General features: G+C 49.6%; 2 protein-coding genes across 2 annotated transcripts; both read right to left on the bottom strand.

Moving 5' to 3' along the window:
• Positions 1-205: 205 nt before the first annotated feature.
• ZSWIM8 (zinc finger SWIM-type containing 8) lies at positions 206-15,300 on the bottom strand. The gene is made up of 27 exons (XM_042780927.1): positions 15,093-15,300; positions 12,828-12,981; positions 12,463-12,557; positions 12,087-12,259; positions 11,810-11,917; positions 11,587-11,668; positions 11,333-11,453; positions 10,239-10,440; positions 9,914-10,089; positions 8,848-9,536; positions 8,549-8,745; positions 7,453-7,584; positions 7,129-7,308; positions 6,843-7,026; positions 6,572-6,670; positions 5,870-5,994; positions 4,373-4,613; positions 4,117-4,275; positions 3,798-4,026; positions 3,338-3,627; positions 2,961-3,184; positions 1,927-2,415; positions 1,517-1,676; positions 1,214-1,390; positions 969-1,088; positions 536-714; positions 206-409 (listed from the first exon to the last, which is right to left on the bottom strand). Exons 1-27 carry the CDS (start codon positions 15,298-15,300, stop codon positions 206-208), a joined length of 5,397 nt encoding a protein of 1,798 aa, XP_042636861.1.
• Positions 15,301-18,390: 3,090 nt separating this feature from the next.
• CHCHD1 (coiled-coil-helix-coiled-coil-helix domain containing 1) lies at positions 18,391-19,671 on the bottom strand. Its single transcript, XM_007940604.1, has 3 exons — positions 19,548-19,671; positions 19,299-19,417; positions 18,391-18,504 (listed from the first exon to the last, which is right to left on the bottom strand). The coding sequence occupies exons 1-3, from the start codon at positions 19,669-19,671 to the stop codon at positions 18,391-18,393; spliced, it is 357 nt and encodes a 118-aa protein (XP_007938795.1).
• Between the last annotated feature and the right edge of the window lie 2,811 nt (positions 19,672-22,482).

The raw sequence follows: 22,482 nt of genomic DNA on the forward strand, positions 1-22,482 counted from the left end.
CCAGACAGGGCTGTCTCACCCAACCCTGGGCTTCTAGGGTCTGAGACATCTTGGCCCCAAGCTACAGCCCAAGAGCAGCTGCCAGTCTGGGCTACCAGGGAATTGAGTGGGGATGATCTGTCCAGCCAAGATTCACTCCCCCTGTGTGAGAGGCCCCCATAGCCACAGGCCTGGGTCCCTGCATAGGGCCCTAGAGGGGCCAGACTCAGGGGGAGAAGGTGGTCATCTCTAGTGAGACCCGCTGCCACAGCTCCTTGGTCTGTTTGCTGCGCTTGAGGTTCTGCAGAATGTCGTTGAACTGCATCATGCCCATGGGTGTCAGGCAGAAGGCGCTGCGGGCGCTGCGGATCGCATTCACAAAGTCGTCGTAGTCGGCAGGGGTCAGGTGAATCAAGCGATGGTGGATGTACTAGAGAAGGATGTGTGGAGGATGAGCCACCAAGGACAGAACCAGGCCCCACCTCCCTTGCATGCTGGATAATCTGTTCCATGACTGCCCAGAAGGTGCTCCACCCTATACTTCCTGGGTAGTCACCTGCATGTATGCCTGCTGGCAACGCTGCACCAGTTGGTGGAAGGCCGGGGCACGCAGGTGGTTGTGGGCATGAGCGGGGCTCAGCCGCTGCAGCGTCTCCATGACGATCTCCTGCAGCACAAACGGGCTCAGCACCCCCTTGGCTGCCCCCACACAGAACTGGTGCACGTAGTTCACTCCTGGGGGGCAGGGGGGAGGGGCATGAGACGGGGGTGGCCACCTCTGCCCTAGGGACCCAAACTTTAATCTCAGCTCTGGCTTGGCAGAGAGCCTCCCTCCACCCCAGGAGCTGAGGTAACCCCCCGCCCCCCGCGCACGCACACATACCCGACCAAGGCCTCAACTCAGCAAGAGCTAGGAAGGAGGTCTGGGATAGGAAGTTGGGGGGAGCAGGTGAGGGGGGAACAATGGTCCTGGGGAGGGGAGGTGTTACCCAGCTTTGCTGCCAGCCCCAGCAACCATTTGACATCATCAGTGTAGGGGGGGGAGCGGGAGAAATTGTTGGGGTGATCGTTGTGTGCCCGGCGACCCAGCATCTCCAGTGCCAGCATTCCTGAGGGAGGATAGGTACATCATCCTCTACCCAAACCTGGGACCTGACCCAGCAGTAAACAAATGAAGAGCTACTGGGAGCGCAACCCTGAAGAAACTCTGGCACAGAAAGGGACCTTCTCTCACCAACACGGTAGGCAGCGTGCAGGTGATGTAAGCTGTGTGGGTTCACAGGTTGGCTGTGCGTCTCTTCCTCAGGTGGTGGAAAACCCCCGCTCACCAGAGGGCTAGGCTGTGTGGTCAGGGCAGGCAGCGAGGCACCTTGGATGGCTGGAAACGTGGAAGCTGGATGGACACTGCTCACTGAGGGTGGGATGAAAGCTACGTGAGGACCTCAGAGCCCAAAAAGGGGCAGAGAAGATTTCCTCCCACCTCCCCTGCCCAATTTACCTCCCCTCCATTCACCTGCTCCCTGTCCCCACAACTCACAGGCCACACTGGTGGGCAGTGGGAGGCCTGGCTCTGTGTGGTAGGGATGTACTGTGATGGGTGCCATGGAAGGGACGGGGAAAGACACAGCAGTGGCAGCAAGTGAGGGGGGAGTCACTGAGTAAGGGTACTGAGCCCCCAGGAATGCAGGATGCACACTCTGGAGGAAGGGGGACGAAAAGAAGAAAGATGCCAAGTTATATACTAAGACACAGTTCTCGCCTTTCAACCCACAACTGGGTATCCCTACATTTCTTATCTTACTTGGGCCGGATCCCCCAGACACCCACCTACTCCACCAGGACTCTTGCACTCTACTGTTTCTCCCAGAGGGCCCACTACTCCAGCCTCCTGTGAACTCCCAGTGTTCTCCCATATACCCTTGTACCTCAGTAGAACACTGGTCTCACCTGTGGGTATGCAGAGCTGGGCACAGGGAAGACGGCAGGCCGGGGCATGTGAGGCATGGGGTGGGCTGGGTGAGCTGGGTGGGTGAGGTATTGAGGGCTGCAGGGCAGGTGGGGCTGTAGAGCAGTGTAGGGGTGCAGGCCAGGGGAGTGACCATGACCCAGTCCTGGACCTGGATATAAACTGGACCCCACCGAGATGACTGGCACCACTGTGGCTGCTGCTGTCACTGCTGCTGCCGCCACTGTAACCGGCTCAGTCCCTGGGCCCCCCCTGCCCTCAGGCAGCCCCCGCCCAGCCTCCCCAGCTGCCCTGATCCCACTGGAACTACAGCTTGTAGCCCCTTCACGGGCTGCGGATGAGCCACCTGCTGTTTGCTCATATAGCCAGAACCACTGGTGAGCAACCTCAAACAACACTTCAGGGTACACGCCCCCACCCTTAGCCGCCTCTTCCACTGCCATGCAGGCCTTCTCCAACATCAGGTTATCCTGGAAAGGAGGGGCACAGAGGGTTAAGGGGGAGGGGCTTTAATATATCTCAGGGACACTTTTAGATGCCATTCTAACTTTCCCTCAGAGTTGGTTCCCAAGGAGGCATCAGAGGCCAAGGCCAATGCTGAGAGCCAGTGTTAGAGCAGCGAGTGTTTCGTATAGATACTGGACAGGTACTTGCTGACTAATAGGAATCAAGATCCCTGTTCTAAACTAACTCAACCACCCCTTCCCATCCAAGTCCCATCATCTTCCTGAGGCCTTCCCTACGTATGCCATCCTGGGTGATTAGTATCATCCCTAATCTATGGGCCTCCATTTCCTTATCTGTAAAATAGGAATAATCCTAACCTCAGAGTTATAAAGGAAATAATGGATGAGAAAGCACATTTATATGTAAAGTGTCACCATCAGAGGACAAACTGGATAGTTTGTAAATTCCAGGATATGGGAATCAAGCAAGGCTCTCAGCTTTTCCCATTGTCCAACCTCACCCTCCCCAGATGCCTCAGACCAGGTTCCCAGATTGCCTGTAGAAATACCTGCTCCTTGCATTGCACCAGGGCCCGCTGGATCTCATTGGGGTTCAAAGCATGGGCATGAGGCAGGCAGCTTAGGGCTAATTCTGCTGCTGCCCTCACCATATTGGAGTCTCGTGCCCGTGATGCCCTGTCAGCCAGTGATGCAACCTCAGGGGGTGTCAGGTGCCCATCCCAGCATTCTACCAGGATGGTCAGGGCTGCACTTCCAATCTCCATTGCCTGGCCTTCAGGGAGAACAGAGATCAGAGTGGATTTAGCATAGGCACCTCTGGAGAGTAGGAATGTTCTATCAGATCATTTGTAACTCCACAAAGATAAGGGTCCTATTTTCATCAATTAATCCCCTTCCCATATCCAAATCAGGACAATGAATTTACCTGTAATCCAGGAAACGTGGGAAGAATAGGTACGGGAGAGCCAGTTGGGAGAAACAAAGTTGTGCAGGCCAAGGGCATAAAGCCCAATCTCGAAGGCGCAAAGGTGCAGATTGCGGTGAGGACCTTGGTGGCCCCCTGAGGAAGATGGATGTGTGAAAATGGAAGTGCTGCTGTTGCCCCCTGCCTTGATCAGCACCGTCTTCGCCAGTTCGAAGTAGAAGTGTGCAGCTGCCTCTGATGGCTGATTGGGTACATGAGGGGCATGACTCTCGGGGCGACGGCCCTTGTACCTGAAGGGGCAATGGGGTAGGGACGGGGGTTGGGGTTTTTCTGAAATAGGTGTCTGTCTGGGTAGATTAGGAAAGATTTGGATAGGTGAGAATATTGGGGGATAATGGTTGAGTTATACTAGAGATGTGTGTCTGAGGGTAGGCAGAGATGGGTATTTCTTCCCACTGACCTGCCAACTTCAACTGTCTTGGCCCGGGCCCCTCCACTGGCACTGGCCCGGCGACTTCCACTGGAGGATGAGGAACCCAGCGAGTCCGAGGAAGAACTGCTAATGCTGTCACTATCCTGTCCTCGACCCCAGGAGGTGGGGGCCCAGCCCCCTCGAAGTGGCCTTCGGCTTAGAGTTGGAGAGCTATCCGATGTTGTTTCAGGAGCACTGCTATCAATGCTGGCCATGCCTAACCCCCCAAGACAAGTCAGTCTCAGAAGTCAGAACTACCAGACTCCATCCTTCAGAAATTCCCTTCCCTCCATGCCAGCTATTATACCTGTGTGCTTCTTCTTAGGCCGCCCTGGGGAGCCCCAGCCCCGTCCATTGTAGCCTCCACGACTGCCAAGTGCCAGGCGGCTTGGAACTTTCCCCTCTGGCCTTGGAGCCAAAGCTGCCTCAGATGGGAGACCTTCACAGGGGGAATGTGGGGAACTCTCTAGGTAAGGAAAACAAGACATTGGGATGACCCCAGGAAAGAGGAACCCAACATGGCTCCCTACCATTCATCCCCCTGCCCAGTGCCCCCACCTCACCAGGCACATTCTTCTCTGTGAAGCCCTCAGTAGGGCCTGGCCCAGCCCCTGCCACACTCCCTGGCTGAGCAGGCCCTGCAGAGCCTGAGGTCAGTGGCTGCAGAGTCCCTGGAGCAGACGGACCCCCATGCTTTGAAGGAGACCTCTGGCTGGCTGTGGCTGGGCGGCTAGATGAGTAGAATGAACTCAGCGTCTGTGGCTTATGGGTCTGGCTCTCTCGGTCCAAAAGTTTGTCTAAGATCTGGAGGACAGAGCAGCAGTGACAGGATGCACTTTTATCTCCTGGCTTCTTATGACCATTCCTTTCTCCTTGAAACAACCTCATATTGGATAACTTGGTTGGTGCTAACAGTTAATGTGCTTGGCCACTAAGTGAAAGATTGGAGGTTTGAGTCCACCCAGACAGAAGTGCCCTGGAAGAAACGCCTGGTGAAAAACGCCTGGTGAAAAATCAGCCACTGAAAACCTTACAGGGCACAGTTCTACTGATACACATGGGGCCATCATAAATCAGAGTTGACCTGATGGCAACTGGTAGCCTAGTACAGAATAACTTGCTAGAAGATAGGGACTGGTTTACATATCTGGGTATCTTCCATAACACTCATCACAGGGCTGAGTATGAGGGTATTCAGTAAATAATGAAATGAATATGCCCTCTGTCTCTTTTCTTCCACCTCATGTCAAAACACTCCTTAAGAATTATTGGTTCTTCCCCCTCACTCTAGCTGGATGATTCTGTGCTGTTATGGATTGAGTACTGTGTCCCCCAAAAATATGCTGGGAGAACTAACCACTGTATCTATGGATGTGATCCTGTTTGGAAATACAGGTTTTCTTGTGTTAATGAGATCATACTCAAGTAGTAGTAGTTGTTGTTATGTGCCGTCGAGTCAGCCCTGACTCATAGTGACCCCGCCTTGGGTTTCCTTGGCAGTATCACTACGGAAGTAGATTGCCCAACCTTCCTTCCAAGGAGTGGCTGGTGGGTTTGAACCACCAACCTTCAGGTTAGCAGTCAAGTGCCTTAGGCTCTATGCTACCAGAGCTACCCAAGTAGAGTGAATTCTAAATCTAATCCCTTCTGAGTGGTGCTTTATAAAGGGAAGGAGAGATGCAGAAAGACACACACACAGGGGGAGACACCATTTGAGGATGGAAGCAGGTGCATGTATAAGCAGCAGCAGAACTCCAAGGTTTGCAGCAAAAGAAACTAGGAAAGAGGCCCACAAAAGGAAGTGACATAGCCCAAGACCCTGATTTGGACTAGTAGCGCTACTTCAGAACTGTGAGAAAATAGATTTCTGGTTTTTTAAAGCCAAAAAAGAACCATTAATTTCTCTTGTTCTTCATGAGATATCCCAAGATTCCCTCACTTACCTGCTGTGGGAAGAATAGCACTCTTTAGTCATATACTTCATATACTGGAAATTTTCTGAGAAAGGTGGAAAAATTTGTCTCTCTGCCTGTCAAAAGCCCAGTACCTTAGTCCCTTACCTTCTTGAGCTTGGCCTGGTCATCCTTATAAGTGATCATTAACGCCAGTGCCAGGTCACCCTTCTCCCGACGTGTGCCCTCACACAGGAGGGGATGCTCTGCCTCACTCACTGTTGTCTTCATGCCTGTTAGAAGGAGGAGGCCTCATGGGGATGGAGAATGACCATAACTGCCAAGACAGCAAAGGCAAACAGACCAGGGCTACCCAGCCACCAGCTTGTGAGCTAAAGGGTTCTCTTGGTCCAACTCACATCACTTATGCAAAGTCCCCATTGCCTAATACATCTAGCCTAAGCCCTGATCTGCTTTTCAAGGCCTTCTTATGGGTCTGGCCCACACTACCTACCCAGCATGTACCCATCACTTTTAGGGAGGTTGGGTACCTCACTCTCATGAAGACTTGATTGCTGCTGTGTCTTACTTAATGGTGTTCCCCTATCTACAACTTACCTCTCTGAGGCCTTTCTCTAGATTTTTTTTTTTTTTTTTTTTTTGCTGTCTTTACAACACTCAACAGCCACAGCACCCAATTTTTCCCTGAATTCTTGACTATCTCACAGGTACTAGTTGGCTTGCATATATTATCCTGGCTCTCCCATTACCATAGGAACCCCTCAAGAACAGGGCCTATGTCTCATGCCCTTCAAGGCCTGGTCCATAGGCCAGTCTTAGCTCATGGGTATTTTCAAGACACTGACTCACCCAAGGCAGCAACTGCTGCTTCAAATCCCAGCTCCTCATCACCAGGCATCTCGTTATTCCAGTTGCGACTTGGGGGTCGGGAACCCGTGGGAGAAACCACTGTCATGGGAAAGAATGAAAGGGAAGCCAAGATCTACATCATCTCAGACCTACCCATGAAGCTTCCTGATGGGCCTTAAAGGTTATTCACAGCCTTGGGGCTCTTGGTTTTTCCCTAGAGAAAGCTACCTCTACCCTAGTTCCCCACTTGCTGTATAGCCCAGCACCATACCTGGAGCACAGAGAACATCAAAGATGAAACTGGCCAACATGAGGGGCAACACAGGCCGATAGTCACAGAGTGTCCCCTCCCGGAGCTCCTCTGCCCGGCATCGCATGGTGCTCATCTCACTTGGCCCCAGAGGGATCTTCTTGAGCAGGGCAGCCACTTCAGACTCCTGGTATGCCAGCTTCACCTGAAGGCACAGGAAGGAGCTCAGACCTCTAGTATCTCAGTGGAGATCAAGGTATAAGGCTCTGAGGAGACTGAGGTACAAGGCTCAGCTAGAACCTCTGACCTCCAAAGCCTTGGTAGAAGCTGGAGGTCGCTGTAGCTCCAAGGCAAACATGCCAACTCGGAAGGCCAGGTTGTGGTGCTCTGGGCGTTCACTTAGCACTGTCAACAGGAAGGCTGCCTTGGTTAGGGTATTGGTAGCCACCCAGGTCTGACGGCTTGTGGATACCTTGTTCTTCTTGCCCTAGCAAGGGAAGCACAGGAAGGCAGGCAGATGAGTCTGACTCGCCTTGAGAGACGCAGAAGGAGACTCTCACTTGGGATGGGGCATGAGAGAGGGTCAGGGTAAGTGGGAATGGGGAAGGTAGGAGAAGGAGGTCTCTCTCACCTTGGCAGGGGGCGGCTCTACCTTGAGGTCGGGTGGGTTAGCTAGCAGGTCCTGGGCAAGCTCCACAGTGAGGCGGGAGGCCTCGTTGCTGTAGCCATGTGCGTGCAGGGCCTCAGCACAGGCAAATAATACCTGGAGAAAGGGCACAGGCACCAGACAGATTAAAGCCTCAATGCCAGAGGCAGGACAACATGCTCACTCACTCAGCAAATCTTCCTTGAGCATTTTTCGATATGCTGGGGCCTATGCTGGTCCTAAAGGAGCTTTAGTGGTATAGTGGATAAAGCTGCTACCCGGAAGTCAGTGGTTCAAAACCACCAGCTGCTACACAGAAGATGGAGTGACCTACTTCCATTTACAGCCTTGGAAACCCAATGGGGGTCTCTATGAGTCAGATTTAACTCGATGGTAGTAAGTTTTGCTTTCTTTGGTACGCTGGTCCTGAGTGTACCACAGGATCTTACAGTCTGATCATGGAGACAGACAGACAAGACAGTGTGATCCTAGCTACTCTTGAGAAAAATCAGGAGGACAGCAGGTAAGTAGGATACTGCATTGGGACGTGGTACGGAGGGACAGTATCAGGGAAGGCTTCCTGAAGCAAGAAATCTCCAGGATTTCTAGACCTTAAAAAGGAGCATGAGCTAACCAGGCAAGGTCAGGGAAGGGCATGCAAGGCAGAAAGGCCAGTCTGTGCAGAAGTACGGATGCAAGAGAAACCATGGCAAGCTTCATGAATGGTTCAGCTAACTAAAGTAAAAAGGACAGAGTAGCTAAGGAGGCTGGAGAAGAGGCCAAAAAAAGGAAAAAAGCAGAGCCTTGTAGGTCACGCCAAGGACCTTCATTTTTATCCTAAGGCAATGGGAAACCACTGAAGACTTTTAAGCAGGGGCATGATATAATCAGACATTTCAGAAAAATCAATATGAGAGCAGTAAAGAGAATGGACTGCAGACAGGGAGGTCAGTTAGCCTAATACCGGATTTTAAGTCATGCAAATACCCTGACAGTCCCAACTAGAGCCAGACAGCTCCTCCCAGCTATGGCTAAGGAACAACCAGCCCACTCTTCCTCTGCTCCCTCAGAGTCCTCTCACCTCCATGCGGCTCTCCTGTTCCAGTGGCTTCAGACCAGCAAACAGGTCATGCTCCTCTCCAGCCCCACCCTCGGCTTTCTCCTCCTCACCCCCAGCGCCATTCTGGGCATTCAGATAATATGCCTGGTAGTCATCCTCCTCCTCTCCAACTGCAGGGGCTGCCTCTTTGGTCTTTGGGAGACCACTGCCACTCTCATCTGTGGAAGGGAGGTCATCGCGGATACAGACCTCCCTGGGCAATAGGCTAGGCAGGCCAGCAGAGGCAATGGGAGGCTCAGGCCCTTCTGAGAAATACACACCACCATCTTCTTCATAGGTATCTGGAGGGTCAGGAAGGAAGGTGGAAGGGCCTCGAGGGCCACCAGGGGGAGGACAAGGTGGAGGGCTCTCAGGGAATCCACCAAAGGTGCTAGCTTCAGCACCCAGGGCCAGGCTGTTGTCATCTAGGCTCATCTCTGCCAGATCTGGCTCCAGGGAGCTGTCTTCACTGCTCAGCCGTCGTTTGCTCCCGCTGCCGCCCTTGCCCCCACTGCCAGCCCCACCCAGTGCCTTGGTTTTGCCCCCACCAGGACCCATCTTATGCAAAGCCTTGTCTCCCCCCTCAGTTGAGAGGCGGCGGGGACCCCGCTGTGATGAGGTAACCCCCTCACCCAACCCCTTCCGTTTGGCCCCAGGCTCCTTGGGCCTCACAGCTGGCTCAGCAGGAAGAGGTCGGGGTCGGTCCCGGGTTTCCTCCAGGCCCCCAGAGCGGGAGGCACCTGGGCGTGAGGGTAGGGCCCGGGCCCAGCACAGTGCCAGCTTCCGGTCGGTACCACTATAGGTGACACCAGGAAGCGGGTAGGCTTCTTCCCAGTTAAAATAGCAGGCCTCCACTGCTGGCCGGAAGCCAGGGAAGAGCCGCTCCAGTGTCTTCTTGTGCTGCCCCCGCTTCACATTCTCAATCACCTTTAGTTGCCATTGGCGCAGCTGTGCACACAGTTCCCGGCGGCTGTGGGAACAAGGGGCAGGAGGCTGCTGGGGGGCTACACCCTGTACTGAGAAGGGAAAGGAGGGAATGGAGTAGATGTATACTCGGGAAGAAGGGCACAAGGAAAGGATGCAGGGAAACATTTTTTGGACCAGCCTCATAGATATCACTTCAAAACTCGGGAATTTTTTTAAAATGAGTGCTATTTAGGGAAGGAAAGGAAGAAAAGTCTCTTGGGAAAAGGACTCACAAACCACTGATAACTCTAGTGCTCAGCACCCCTCACTCCCTTAGACTAGAATAACAACATGTACATATGTACATCAGGAGATGAGGCCTTGATCTGTCCTGGGCTGGCCCAGTCTCAGTGCTGGGGTGAGCCTAGGGAGAAGACTCACCGCTGGGGGCTGAGTGCAGGGTCCAGCACAGCCAGCCTCCACAGTGTGACCATTTCATCACACATGCTGGCACACGCATGAGCTGCCACCTCTGACTGCCCATTGCTACGGCCTGTGTGCCCACTGGCACTGCTGTGTGAGGCTGAGGTGCGCACGCTGTACCACCAACCTGTTATCTGGAAACAAAGAAGGGCTATAAGATACACCTACTAGCCCTGGGAAAGAGAGTAGCCCTCATCATTGTCCCTCTCAGAAAGAGGGAAATGAAGTTAAGGGAGAGAGAGAGAATGAGCCACCACAGAGCTTTCCAACTCTGGGGGATTACCTGTTCGTAAGTGAGGCATTGGTCAGTGAGGATTTCCAGCAAGGGGGCAGCATTGCTGTCCCTCCGCTTGAACATCTCCCGCACAATGCTAAGCAAGTTCCAGACGCCCTCTGGCTCACGGCCCCTCAGAGGGCGCAGCAGGCATGCCCATTCAGCAGCAGCCGGAGGCTCCGTGGAAGACAGATACATGGAGTTTACATCACTACAAAAGTAGTAGAGAAGATGTGGTTTCCAGCCAAACAATAAACACGCCTACTAAGTGAACAATTATACCAGACAGGTACACTCTTTCGAACAATCTACCATGGGAGATCAGAAGGGCAGCATTTGCACAGGGACATAGAGGGCAGGAATGCACAGGAAAGAAGGACACAGAGAAAAGGTAACCACAGGGAGGAAGTAGGAAGAGAGCTGTTACATTACTGGGATTGCAATCAATGTCATGAAACAAAATGTGCATGAATTAGTGAATGGAAAACAAATTTGCTCTGTAAACTTTTACCCAAATCACACACACACACACACACACACAAAGTAGTAGAGTGAAAAAGGATCCCCCTAAGACACCCTTGATCAAGCAGGTAGAAATGAAACAGGGTTTTAACACAAAGGGCCCAGAATACAGGTCATGCGGAATACAGATATGGGGAAAAAAGGATTTGTTGTGTGCCATCGAGTCAGACCCGACTCATAGCGACCCCTCCTTGGGTTTCCGAGGCAGTATCACTACGGAAGTAGACTGCCCCATTTTCCTTCCGAGGAGTGGCTGGTGGGTTTGAACCGCCAGCCTTCTAGTTAGCAGTCAAGTGCCTTAGCCACTATGCTACCAGAGCTCCCAGGAAAAAAGGATAACCATGACAAAAATTATTAATCTCTCTCTGCATTGTCTCCTGATCTCTCAAAGGACCTGTGACTGTTTAAAATTATCTTCGTCCATTGATTCATTAGTGAACATCTTCTATGTGGCAGGCACTGAGCCAGTGCAGGGAATAAAATGTGAGAGACACAGGCATTAACATAATAAAGGATCTGTTAGTAGCCTGAGGGGTGCTCCTCTTCTACCACAGACACAGAGATGAAAAGATCCAATTTACCTGAAGACCACAGGGGAAGGGCCACAGAACTTGTGTAATGTCTTCTTGATGTTGTCAGTGAGTGTTGACTCATCTAAATACCAAGTACTCTGGTCTGAGGCTGAGGGCCCTGCTGTAGGGTCTGAGGGTGAAAGGCAGTCAGTCACCTAGAGATAGGGGCCTGGATTCGCCTGATAATAGCAAGCCTGTAGTAAGTGTTGCTCTGCACTACCAGTTTTGTTTCTTCCTACTTCCCTTCTTCCCACCATACTCACCCGGGGCTCCACACACTGTATTGATGGCTGTTGACTGAGAGGAGAGGAGTTCATCCAGGAGACGCTGAGCTGTGGGAAGGATCTGAGGGGGAAAAAGAGAAAAGGCCTCTGCCTTGTTCTCTCTAGAACAAGACATAGGTAAACCCAAGGAGGCTTGGACCTAAGAGGAAGGCTGAGATGAAAACCTGGAGCTTTTGGGGGGACAACGAGCCAACCTACTCACCTGCTGAGGGAGCTCACTGATGAGGTACTGAGCAAACTTCTGTAGCTGGTCTCTCTGTAGCCGAGACAGGGATTCTGAGACAGGGGCACGCAGACAGACTGCAGAAGCCTGAAGGGGGACATGGACAGAAAGCAAACAATCTGAGAAAAGGCAAGCTGGTTCTAGGAACAGAGGGGTAGCACAGGGGAGGTGATGCGGCTCACACTGTAGCCAGGCATGCAACAGAGAAAGGGAATGGGGTGTGGAACAGGGCTGAGATAAACTGGGAGACCCTCACATTGTGGATGCGGAAGAGACAGAGTGCCACGACGTGGGTGCACCATTTGGCCCCAGCCCCACAAGTGCAGCTACAAGAAGTGACCCGGCAGCGGTCAAACATCACAGCCACGTTGTAGGCCCCCTTGGGGGGGACCATCTGAGGAGGCACCACTGTAGCACTCAGGTGGAACCCTGGGGAGAAACGTGGGTGTGGTCAGGGAGAGCTGCCAAGACACAGGTCTGTGCCCTTGCCTCTGGCCTTGCAGTTATTCAGACAATACGCGGTTAGAAAGAGAAACAACCAGCCTACTAAAACTTCTTGCACTGGGTCTTTAATTCAGAACATGGGGAATGAGAGAAGCAGGCAATACGTCAGAGTATGATGGAACCCTCACCTATCTGCAGCGGGTCCTTTACAGCCCTCATGCGGAAGAGCTGATCTCCTCGCTGAAACTCATCTGCGCTGCCATTGGCCAGGCACGAATACAGCCTGGGGGTGAAGAAGAGGACATAGCCACAATTCAGCCAATAACATTCAACAGACCCTGTCAGAGACCACAATGCCCTGAGTGCTCTTCCCAATGTAACTCCCTCTTTGGGAAAATCCCAGGCACTCTTTCCTCCCCCTTTTCTCCCTCTCACCCACTACAAACCCAGATACAGTATCTCCTTTGTTCTGAGAGAAACCCAGCAGACAGTGTGGAAATATTAGGACCCCACTATCCACCATCGGTCCTTTAGTTCCCCCTCTCCATCTCACCGAATATCCTCTTCATTCTCAGGGAAGCTCCAAAATGCAATTCGGAGCTGTAGCTGCTCAGGCACCGGGGGATAAACTTTCTCTACCACTTCAAATGGGATGTGAAATGCCACCTGTTTTGCTGACAGCTCCACCAGTGGGATCACCAGTCCATCTTTGGAAACAAAGGTTGGGGTTGGGGAAAAGAGAAGGGCAAATGAATAGGGGACATGATTACTTGGCACCAATGCCAGTGCCACATCCTGGGCCTCACCCTCACTATGAAAAAAAGGAAAGATCTGGATGAAAAACCAAAGGACCCTCCTGCAAATATATACTAACTGTAAAGACTCCACTGTCTGAGCAAGGGAGAGAACTGGACAATCTCCAACCCACAGGTGGTTTCAGGACCCTAGCAAATGACCACTTTCACATGGCTTCATATATGATTTCCCATATACCATGAGCACTTTAGATTCATATAACATTGTTAATGTCCCTCCTCTAGCATCCTCTTATCTCACTGATTTTTTTAATATCCTTTTTCTCTACTTCACTCCAAGCCCTTCAAGGAGGGAAGATGGACAGAACAACAGAAAAGGTAAAAATCTTCAGAAGCAAGAGAGCTGCACTGCCTTTGGCACACCTGAACTTTGACTTCCCACAATGCAAGCCCTAGTAGGGAGATGGCTTATCCCAGGGACACCTAGCTGCTGCTCCTGGAGTCCCCTGAGTAGGATGGAGTTACCACTCAAGAAGATTCTCTATGCTGTTTTAATTTTTTAAAAAAGCAACGATAACGGAATAGAATAGACTGTACATCTACCAAATTCCCAGTCAGAATAGAAGACAGATTAGAAAATCATGAAGCTGAAAGGAACCTTTAAAAACAAACAAACAAACCTTATTTTACAAATAAGCAACTGAGAGTAACCCAGCGGAAAGAAAAAACGGTATGCTTTCCCAGATTTTAACCTGTCCAGGTAGATACTAATTCATTGAAAATCTTAGAGTGAGGTGGGACTAAGCTCCAAGTCTACCCACATGTGCAAATATAAGAAATGCAGGAAGACGATAGAAAGATCCTTAGTGAAAACGCAAATAATCCGTGAGTGTGCATGTGTGTACATAGGGCAGGTGCTATATTTCCAAATACAGTTGAATATTACCACTCCTAAAAAGTGACTAATGTAAATTTCTCGAACTGCTCTAAAAGGCATCCACAAACCTCTGTTGTGCAGTTTGGAAAACAGGACTCTTGATGTGCCCCAAGCAGAATCATACAAATCCCACTCCTCAACTGCTGAAGGGAGAAAGCTAAAAAAATCCAACCTCCATTGAGACCCAAGACAAAAACTCTGCTATAAGGAAGGTAGGAAATGGAGGTGGTGCGTCCTGAGCTTGGGAAGCTTCTTTTGTGCATCACTCTCCTCTTCATCTTCAATAAAAGCAAAATCCACCACGGCACTATCAGTTTATTCACTGAAAGATCCAAGGATGAAAAAACTCACAACAAAAATCAAGAAAAGTATTTCAAAACGAGATCCCACAGACAATTACCCTCTCTCTTCCCTTGCCCCACAATGGAAATCTAAGGTTTCAATCCAGTGGTCCCTGCCTTGGCATCTGACAAATGCTCAGTGCGTCCAGGAGAGAAGCCTCTGGTCTAAACCTATGGACCATGGAATCCTCTCACAGGCCAGTTCACCACTACTTTCTCCTGAGTGAGATCCCTTCTTGGTGCAGCTGGGATCACAAATCCACCCTGATGCAAGTACCTCCCAATGCACTTCTTCAGTACTTCGGGCAACACTCCGTCTGCCCCCTACTCACTTTCTCTTTCCGTCTACTTTGGGGACTGCCGCAGGGCTGAACTCAGAAGTATTCTCAAATGAGAGAGAGAAGTCTTCGTCTTTAGCCCAGTTTTAAGGCAAAGGAAAAACAAAAAAAAAAACTACTTTCTGTCGCTAATCCTGTCCAACACAGGATTTTCCTGCCATCCCTCTAACACACTCACATAAACACACAGACACGCGCCGCGCGCGCGCTGGTATGAACAAGACTGAAGCAAAGAGTCTGCCCAAGACCCCAGAATGCCTTGTCTGACGCCAGCCCACCCAGGAAGGCCGGAAAAGCGAGTCCTGAAGACCGTTCTAAGCTTGGGACAGCTCCGGGTCTGGGACAGCTCCCGGTTCGGGACAGCTCCTAGTCCGGGACAGCTCTCTAGCAAGGCCGCAGGAGGGCCTGCCCTACGCCCGAGCACCCTACCCCCACCCCCACCCTCACCTCGCATTCTGGTACCGCCACTGCCACCTCCGCCACCGCCGCCAGTGGGGGAATTGGGCCCCGCTGACTGTTTGCGCCATCCCCGCCAGTTCTGGCAAAGGCTCTCGGCCTCGGAGATGAAGGAACAGAGCGAATCCTCCTCAAAGCGGTCCGAATCCTCGAACGAGAAGCGCTCTCCGTCCTCCCACTCCGCGAACATCAGCTCCATGGGGCCCGCACCCCCCGGAGCCGGGTCCCCCCCCGCAGATCCAGGACCCAGGCCGCCGGCTGGGGACTGAGGGGAGGCCCGGAGCCTGAGGGGCGAGCCGGGGCTGGGGGTAGCCGGGGCGCTCAGGGCAGCCGTGCCGGCCGAGGATCTCAGGCCTGGGAGAGATACGGGGCTGGGCCTCACCCAACAGTGAGGTACAAACAGGGATCGTGGCCAGTCTCTGAGACTCTGGGCCCGTACGAGGCGCTCGGCGGCCGGGGCCTCTCAGCCGCTGCGGCACCGCCTCCCCCATCAGCTGATCCGAACTTCCGGCCGCGCCAGCCACCACCACTTCCGCCCTCGCGCGCACGGGAATCGGAACCACTACGGGCGAATGTATAGGACATGTTTGTTTAATTGTTACATTTCCTGCTTTTCTTTTTTTTTTTTCCCGAGTCCACCCTCGGAGACCGGAAGAAGAAGCCAGCCCCCCAAAGGTATACGAAACCACTACAGATCCCAGCAATAACTCGGCGTCCAAAATATCTCCAAGGAATAAACGGCCGCCGTGCATACCGGGAATCGTAGGCTGTCAAGAGACAACACAACAACTATTGGATGCAGTTATTGTCCTAACTCCCGATAGGCCCGGCGCCGCATCACTTTCTGGGAGTTGTAGTACAGAAAGCCTGCATTCCAGAAGACTTTTATATAGGGTCTAATTGGCAAAGCAACTGGAAAACGAGGCATTTGGTTTCAGAAAATGGTTGTACTGATTGTCAGTGAAGCCTTTTGGCAGTCTGATAAAGCCCACAGACCACCCCCTCCCTTATCAGATTAATATTATAAAAGCACAAAATAAAATACAAGAATTACAAAGGAAATAATTTTGTTGCAATAGTAATCAAAATATTAATGTGTAGCATAGTAGTGCTTCTTCGTTTATACAGTAAACAAGATCTAGCAGCAAGTGTAATAACTATCAGTTTTGAAGCTAGTGATGAATATATATGAGATATTTGCAACCAACTGTAATACATGAAAATACTGTGATTTCATATAGGTATTGCTAATACGAATGTGGTTTGTTTCCCACAACTCCTTTGCAATGCTATATTTCAGTTGATGTTAAAGATAAAATTTTTTTCCTATCCAAGTTCACAGACCTCTTACTGTGAGTATATTAACCCCAGATTTAAAATTCCTAAGTCATGGGGGAGGAACAACTCAGAAAAGGAGGTGAGAATGGTTGTACAACTCAAAAAATGTAATCAATGCCACTAAATTATACATGTAGAAGCTGTTGAACTGATGTTTTGCTATGAATCTTTAAAGTCTAGTTCAATGTGTCTTGAGTACTGAGCTTCTGTAGTAAAAAGATTCAGGTTACAGAACCAGGCAGTTGCCCAGTGCTCTACTTGTGAGATACGAGGATTAGAGGAAGAAGTTGATGTAGGGAGCCAGGGAGGCAAGAACCCTTTTTTGCCATAATCTTTATTCTACTGGACAATTAAAAACCCCTCATCCCTTTGTCCCATGTTTTATACCATAAAGTACATACAAAAGTTAACTTATATATGCCTGAAAGGGCAGAGTATACATAAAATGCTATGTAATAGTTCCTAATATGAAAAAGGGGAGCCCAGGTTGTGCAGTGTTTAAACCACTTGGCTGCCAACATCAGCCACTCCTCGGGAGGAAGATGTAGTAATGTGCTTCTGTAAAGATTTACAGCCTTGGAAACCCTGTTCTACCCCGTTCAGTTCTGATTGGGGGTGGGCAGGCAGGGGGCAGGAGGTAAATGCCTTCTTCAGTGATCAAGAGGATAATGTAGTAAGCAAAGAGGACTAGAAAATCAACTAAGTTTCAGTTTCATCATTTGGGAGAGTACAGAGAATGTACAATACAAGGTACATAGAGAAAGGGGACAAATGATAATCAACTCTACCTGATAGATTGTTGCCATGTGGAAGTAAGAAACCAGGATTGCCAGCTCTTAGATTTTTTAAGAATAGCTAAGTGGATTTTTCAGAAAACATTGTCTATTTCTGAACGTAATCAACTAATTTAAAAATGCAGTTTAACTGTGTGGGCTAAATAAAACACATCTGCAGAACCTTCATATCACCAGTTTGTGTATTTCTGATTATTCAGGGAGCATCTTGTGGGGGCTCTGCACAAAACGGGCAGTCACTAAATACTTAATAGATAATGACAAAAAATTCTGATATAGGTGGACTTCAGTATCCCAAGGAGCTCTGGAGGCCTAGTGCCTAAGATATTTGACTGCTAACCAGAAGGCTGGCAGTTCAAACCCACCAGCCACTCCTCAGAAGGAAGACTGGGCAATCTAGTTCCGTAGTGAAGTGATACTGTCTCAGAAAACCAAGGAGGGGTTGCTATGAGTCAGATCTGACTCAACGGCAGTGGGTTTGTTTGTTTGTTTTTTTGCTTTCCAGTATCCCTAGTGCATCCAAAGACAAAGATACTAACAGGTGTAAAGGACTTCAAATGCAGGAAAAGACAAAGTTTTTGTTCTGGTCCTACGGCAAATCAGGTACAAACCACCAGGGAGGCACACATCCTTTAAAACAATCAACCATATGAAATCAAAGGGGCAATATTTGCTCACGGATAAAATTCAGAAGGTAGGAAGGGATAGGAATGAAGGAAGAATGGAAAGAGTAAACACAGGGAAGAAATGGAAAGAGTGCTGTTACATTGTTGGGACTGCAATCAGTGTCACAAAACAAAATGTGTATGAATTGTTGAAAACCAATTTGCTTTGTAAACTTTCACCCAAATCACTATAAAAAGTTAAAAAAAAAAAAAAGAAGAAATCAAGGAGCAAAGAACTTGCAGGGTCTACGGGAAGATGCAGGGTTCAAGTATGGAGGGGCTACCCAAACCACAACAAAAGGTCAAGTTCTCTTTAGAGGATTTTATTTCAAGATAAAGTATAACTACCATCAGACTATCAATTCCAAAGAGTGAAAAAAGTGTTATCCTAGTACTACCCTTCACAGAGAGTATGCAGTGCAAATATCTCTAAAATGCCTTCACATAGTCCTCAGAAGATGGAGTCTAGTCATTGAAAATGACTCTCCATTTTTAGCTGACATGAGGTTTGTTAGGAAACCTCTGTAACAATGTATTCAGTTTCTTGGGAGGTAAATTCCCAGACTCTCCAAGGGCATCATGGACAGATCTCATCTTGCGGGCTGCCTGAAAACAGAACAAAAAACAGAACAAAGACAAGAATGAAAGTCTGCCCTGACATAGGCCTTTGGTTTACACAATGCCCCCAAAGCACTGTGTAAAATATTAACTAGCCTGAAGTGATCTGTGTCATCTTCCAGTCCCATTTCAACAAAAGGGGTTTGGGAGCAACAAAAGACTTCATGTTGTGAAACTACTATGCCAGGTAGCAATTAAGTCTAGGCTAGAAACATGCCCTCAGATAGCTTCACTATCTTTAGTTCTATTGCAGACAATAATGTATATTTGAACAGCAATTTAAATTTTACACAGTGGTTTCCCATTCATTACCTCACTTGACACATTATTCTGTAAGGTAAATAAATAGTAGTATTAACCTTATTTTACATATAGTAAAGTTATAGCTCACAGCAGTGAAATAAATTGCTCATGATCACACAACCTTCAAAACTGGGTGAAGTAGCTCTCAAAACTGTCCTCACCCTCTTTAAGATGTGATGGCATTTTCTACCACCTAACAAAACCAAAATAACCCAAACTCACTGCCATTGAGTGGATTCCGACTCATAGCGACCCCCTTTGGGTTTTGGAGGCGGTAAATCTTTACGAAAGTAGATTGCCCCGTCTTCCTTCTGCAGAGTGGCTGGTGGGTTTGAACCACCAACCTTCTGGTTAGCAGTCAGATTCCCTAGGCACTCTGTTACCAGAGCTCCTTCATCACCTAACAGGGGCATGGAAAACCATTACTTGTATCTCCCTATTCCCCTCTGGAGAGGGCAACCCCAAGTGGATTCTGTCACCTCAGCCCTCGAAGCACAATCAAAGAAGTCCTGGATCTCTTTTCTGCACGCTTCGTCGCGGAATTCATTCTGCTTCCAGCAAGCCATCATCACCGACATCTCTGTGATACAAGTCGCCTCTGGAGGAGCAGAATGGGGGGGGGGGACCCTCAAGTCTCACGAGATCTTTACCTTTCTCTCCCTCCTACTTAGCCTCCCCCTAACCCCTCCGATTTCCGCTCCGGGGCCTCGTCGGCTCCAACTGCTCACCACCCTTCTCCCGGCGCCGTTCCCCGACGCGGTTAGCTAGGATGAGGGGCTTGTTGGGCTTCAGTATAGGCTTCCGCGGGTTTCCTAGCTGCGCCAGGCGGCCCCGCAGGCTGGGCGCCGCCATTGCGCACCAAGCTCCCGGCAGCCTCTGCGTTTGCGTGCGTGACCGCGCCTGACCCCTACGGGCTCAGGGAGACTCTGCGAGGGGCTCAAGGAAAACTCTGTGGCGACAGGCGTGTCTCTCTGCGTTTGCTAGGCCCGTGCTGCCGGGATGATGGGTGGGGACAGCGCCTGGTCCCGACCCGTCAGCAGGTTAGGAGGAGATGCTTCGAGGCTTGTATGCCAGCCGAGGCCATTCTTTTGTGGGCTTGGTTGGGACCCTGAAGCCTGGGGGCAGTATTGGGTCAGGAACACCCCGGAAAGAACCCCAAAAATGGGCACTCGATTCTGGTGGAGGGAAACCCTGGTGGCAAGGGTTAAAGCGCTTGCTACTAACTAAAAAGTTGGCGGTTCAAACCCACTAGCCATCCTGCAGCCGAAAGATGTGACAGTCTGCTTCCGTAAAGATTTACAGCCCTATGGGGCAGTTTTACTCTGCCTGCTACCAGTTCGAATTGTTTAAAGGGCAGTGAGTTTGGTTTTTTGGTTTCTGGCAACAGCTGAAGGAGCTCTGGTGGCTTAGTGCCTAAAACTTTTGACTGCTAACCAGATGGTTGGTTCAAACCCACCAACCACTCCTTGGAAGGAAGATTGGGCAGTCTACTTCCGTAGAGATACTGCCTCGGAAACCCATGGGAGGGGTCGCTGTGAGTCAGAAATGACTGGAAGGCAGTGAATTTGGTTTTGGATTCCCACAAAAACTATAGGAACTCTGGTAGTGTAGCGAGTTTGGTTTTTTGGTTGGTGGTAGCTGGCTGACTAGAGAGTGATTGAGGTAGGCAAGGGGAGACTGGATGGGAGAGGATCAAAATAGACGTTTTAAAGATGTTGAATTGGAGACAGATTTTTGTTTTGTTTAATGAACTTACAATAACTTTTCTTTTTGACTACCTTTAGAGCCACTCAGAAGCCGCCAAGAAAATTTAGCTCATTTGTTTCATTACTACTACTACTACTAGGCTGGTGGTTCAAACCCACCAGCCACTCCTCGGAAGAAAGGTTGGGCAATCCACTTCCCTAGTGATACTGCCTTGGCAACCCAAGGAGGAGTCGCTATGAGTCGAGGCCGACTAGACGGCACATAACAACAACAGGAGCCTTGGTGGCACAGTGTCTTAAGTGTTTGGCTGCTATGTTGTTGTTATGTGCCGTGGAGTCGGATCAACTCATAGCAACCCCTCCTTCAGCTGTAACCCCACCAGCCGCCCTGTGGGGAGAAAGATGTGGCGGTCTGCTTCTGTAAAGATTTACAGCTTTGGAAACCGATAGGGGCAGTTCTACTCTGCCCTACAGGGTTGGGGTCGCTGTGAGTCAGAATTGACTAGATGGCATTGGTGTGGATTATTACTGATATTTACATACCATTTGCTTATTTGTAATGGTTTCATTGGTTAGGGTGAGGTTTAAGCCTTTATGCATTTATTATCCTATATAATACTCTGATATTTGTTATCATTCCATTTATAGACTTAGGCCTTTTGTTATGATGCCTATCATCGTCATACTGGACTATAAGTGATTTTTGATTGTTTACAAAACTCAGTCCATAACTTGAATAAGCTTGTAGTTTATAAGAAAACTACTTCGGAGGAGCGGTGTTTATTTGAATGTGTAGATTTAATGTGTTAAAATCAGTTATTTTAGATGTTTGGAATTTTGCCATTGATCTTTACATTGCTGGCTCCTTTTTTTTCCATAAGATTCAGTTTACTTCAGAGGGGCCTTGACTTGGCATACCCCCTTCACCATCAGCCACACCATCAACCCCCTTTTATTTTCTTCACAGCACCTACCACTGTCTGAATTATCTTGTACATTTATTGTTTATGGCCTTACCTACTCCAACACTCATTTAAAATGTAAGCACCATGAGAAAGGAGACCTTGGCTAACTTGTTCATTGACTGACTCCCCAGTGCCTGCAATAGTGCCAGTAAATACAGCCAGTCTTCATTATTTGCACATTCCATACTTGGGAACCTACTCACGAAAATGTATTTGCAACTCCAAATTCAGATGGCCCATTCATGGATATTTCACAGACATGCATGGAGTGTTGAAAATTTTGAGTTGCCCAACTCTCTGTATCCCTTCTTGTTTAAGCTCTCATGCTTAAATGAATGTCCTTATTGTGGTCTATTTAGTGCTACACTTTTGCATTTTTGTGTTAACTTGGTGAATTTGCTGTTTAAAATGGCCCCCAAGAGTAGTGCTGAAGTGCTATCTAGTGTTCCTAAGCACAGGAAAGCGGCATGGTGCCCATGGAGAAGATACATGTGTTAGATAAACTTCATTCAAGTATGAGTTATAAGGCTGTTGGTTATGAGTTCAGTGTTAATAAATCAACAATACAGTTATCAAGAAAAAGGAAGAGGAAATTTGCCAATCTGTATGTGAGGCCACTTGCGGTGTAGTAAATTACTTAGTGTGGCTTTTCTACCCATAAGTCTTTGTAAACCCCAAGGTGGGATTTTCTATTAGCGACTGAGGAGATCCTGATTTTAAAGTCGCCCACCTGGGTTATTTTTGTTGGGTGTGGCACAATACAATGTTCTGGGAGGTTCCCACTCTCTCTCACGTGTTTAGAGTTCTGATGCTGTGATTGGCTAGTTTGACCACCCTTCCAGGCCCAAAAGGAGGCCTCCTGGAGGCAGAACTCTCTCTGACTGCTGGTGGAGGAAGACGTGCTGCTGAAAAAGACACGTGCTCCTGAAAGAGACACGTGCTGCTAGGAAAGAGATGCGAGAGACACGCATTGCTGAGTGAGACACCGAGGG

The sequence above is a fragment of the Orycteropus afer genome, unplaced genomic scaffold (genome assembly GCF_000298275.1).
Source record: "Orycteropus afer afer isolate SDZICR_OR568_19922 unplaced genomic scaffold, OryAfe1.0 scaffold00070, whole genome shotgun sequence".
NCBI lineage: Eukaryota > Metazoa > Chordata > Mammalia > Tubulidentata > Orycteropodidae > Orycteropus > Orycteropus afer.

Coding starts and splice junctions, on each gene's coding strand:
- ZSWIM8 (XM_042780927.1), bottom strand. CDS start 15,300: ATGGAGCTGATGTTCGCGGAGTGGGAGGACGGAGAGCGCTTCTCGTTC. Junction 11,669..11,809: donor TCAGTGAGCTCCCTCAGCAG/GTGAGTAGGTTG, acceptor TTTCCCCCTCAG/ATCCTTCCCACAGCTCAGCG. Junction 8,746..8,847: donor TACCTATGAAGAAGATGGTG/GTGTGTATTTCT, acceptor TCCCTTCCACAG/ATGAGAGTGGCAGTGGTCTC.
- CHCHD1 (XM_007940604.1), bottom strand. CDS start 19,671: ATGGCGGCGCCCAGCCTGCGGGGCCGCCTGGCGCAGCTAGGAAACCCG. Junction 19,418..19,547: donor ACGGCGCCGGGAGAAGGGTG/GTGAGCAGTTGG, acceptor CTGCTCCTCCAG/AGGCGACTTGTATCACAGAG. Junction 18,505..19,298: donor ATTGTGCTTCGAGGGCTGAG/GTGACAGAATCC, acceptor TTCTGTTTTCAG/GCAGCCCGCAAGATGAGATC.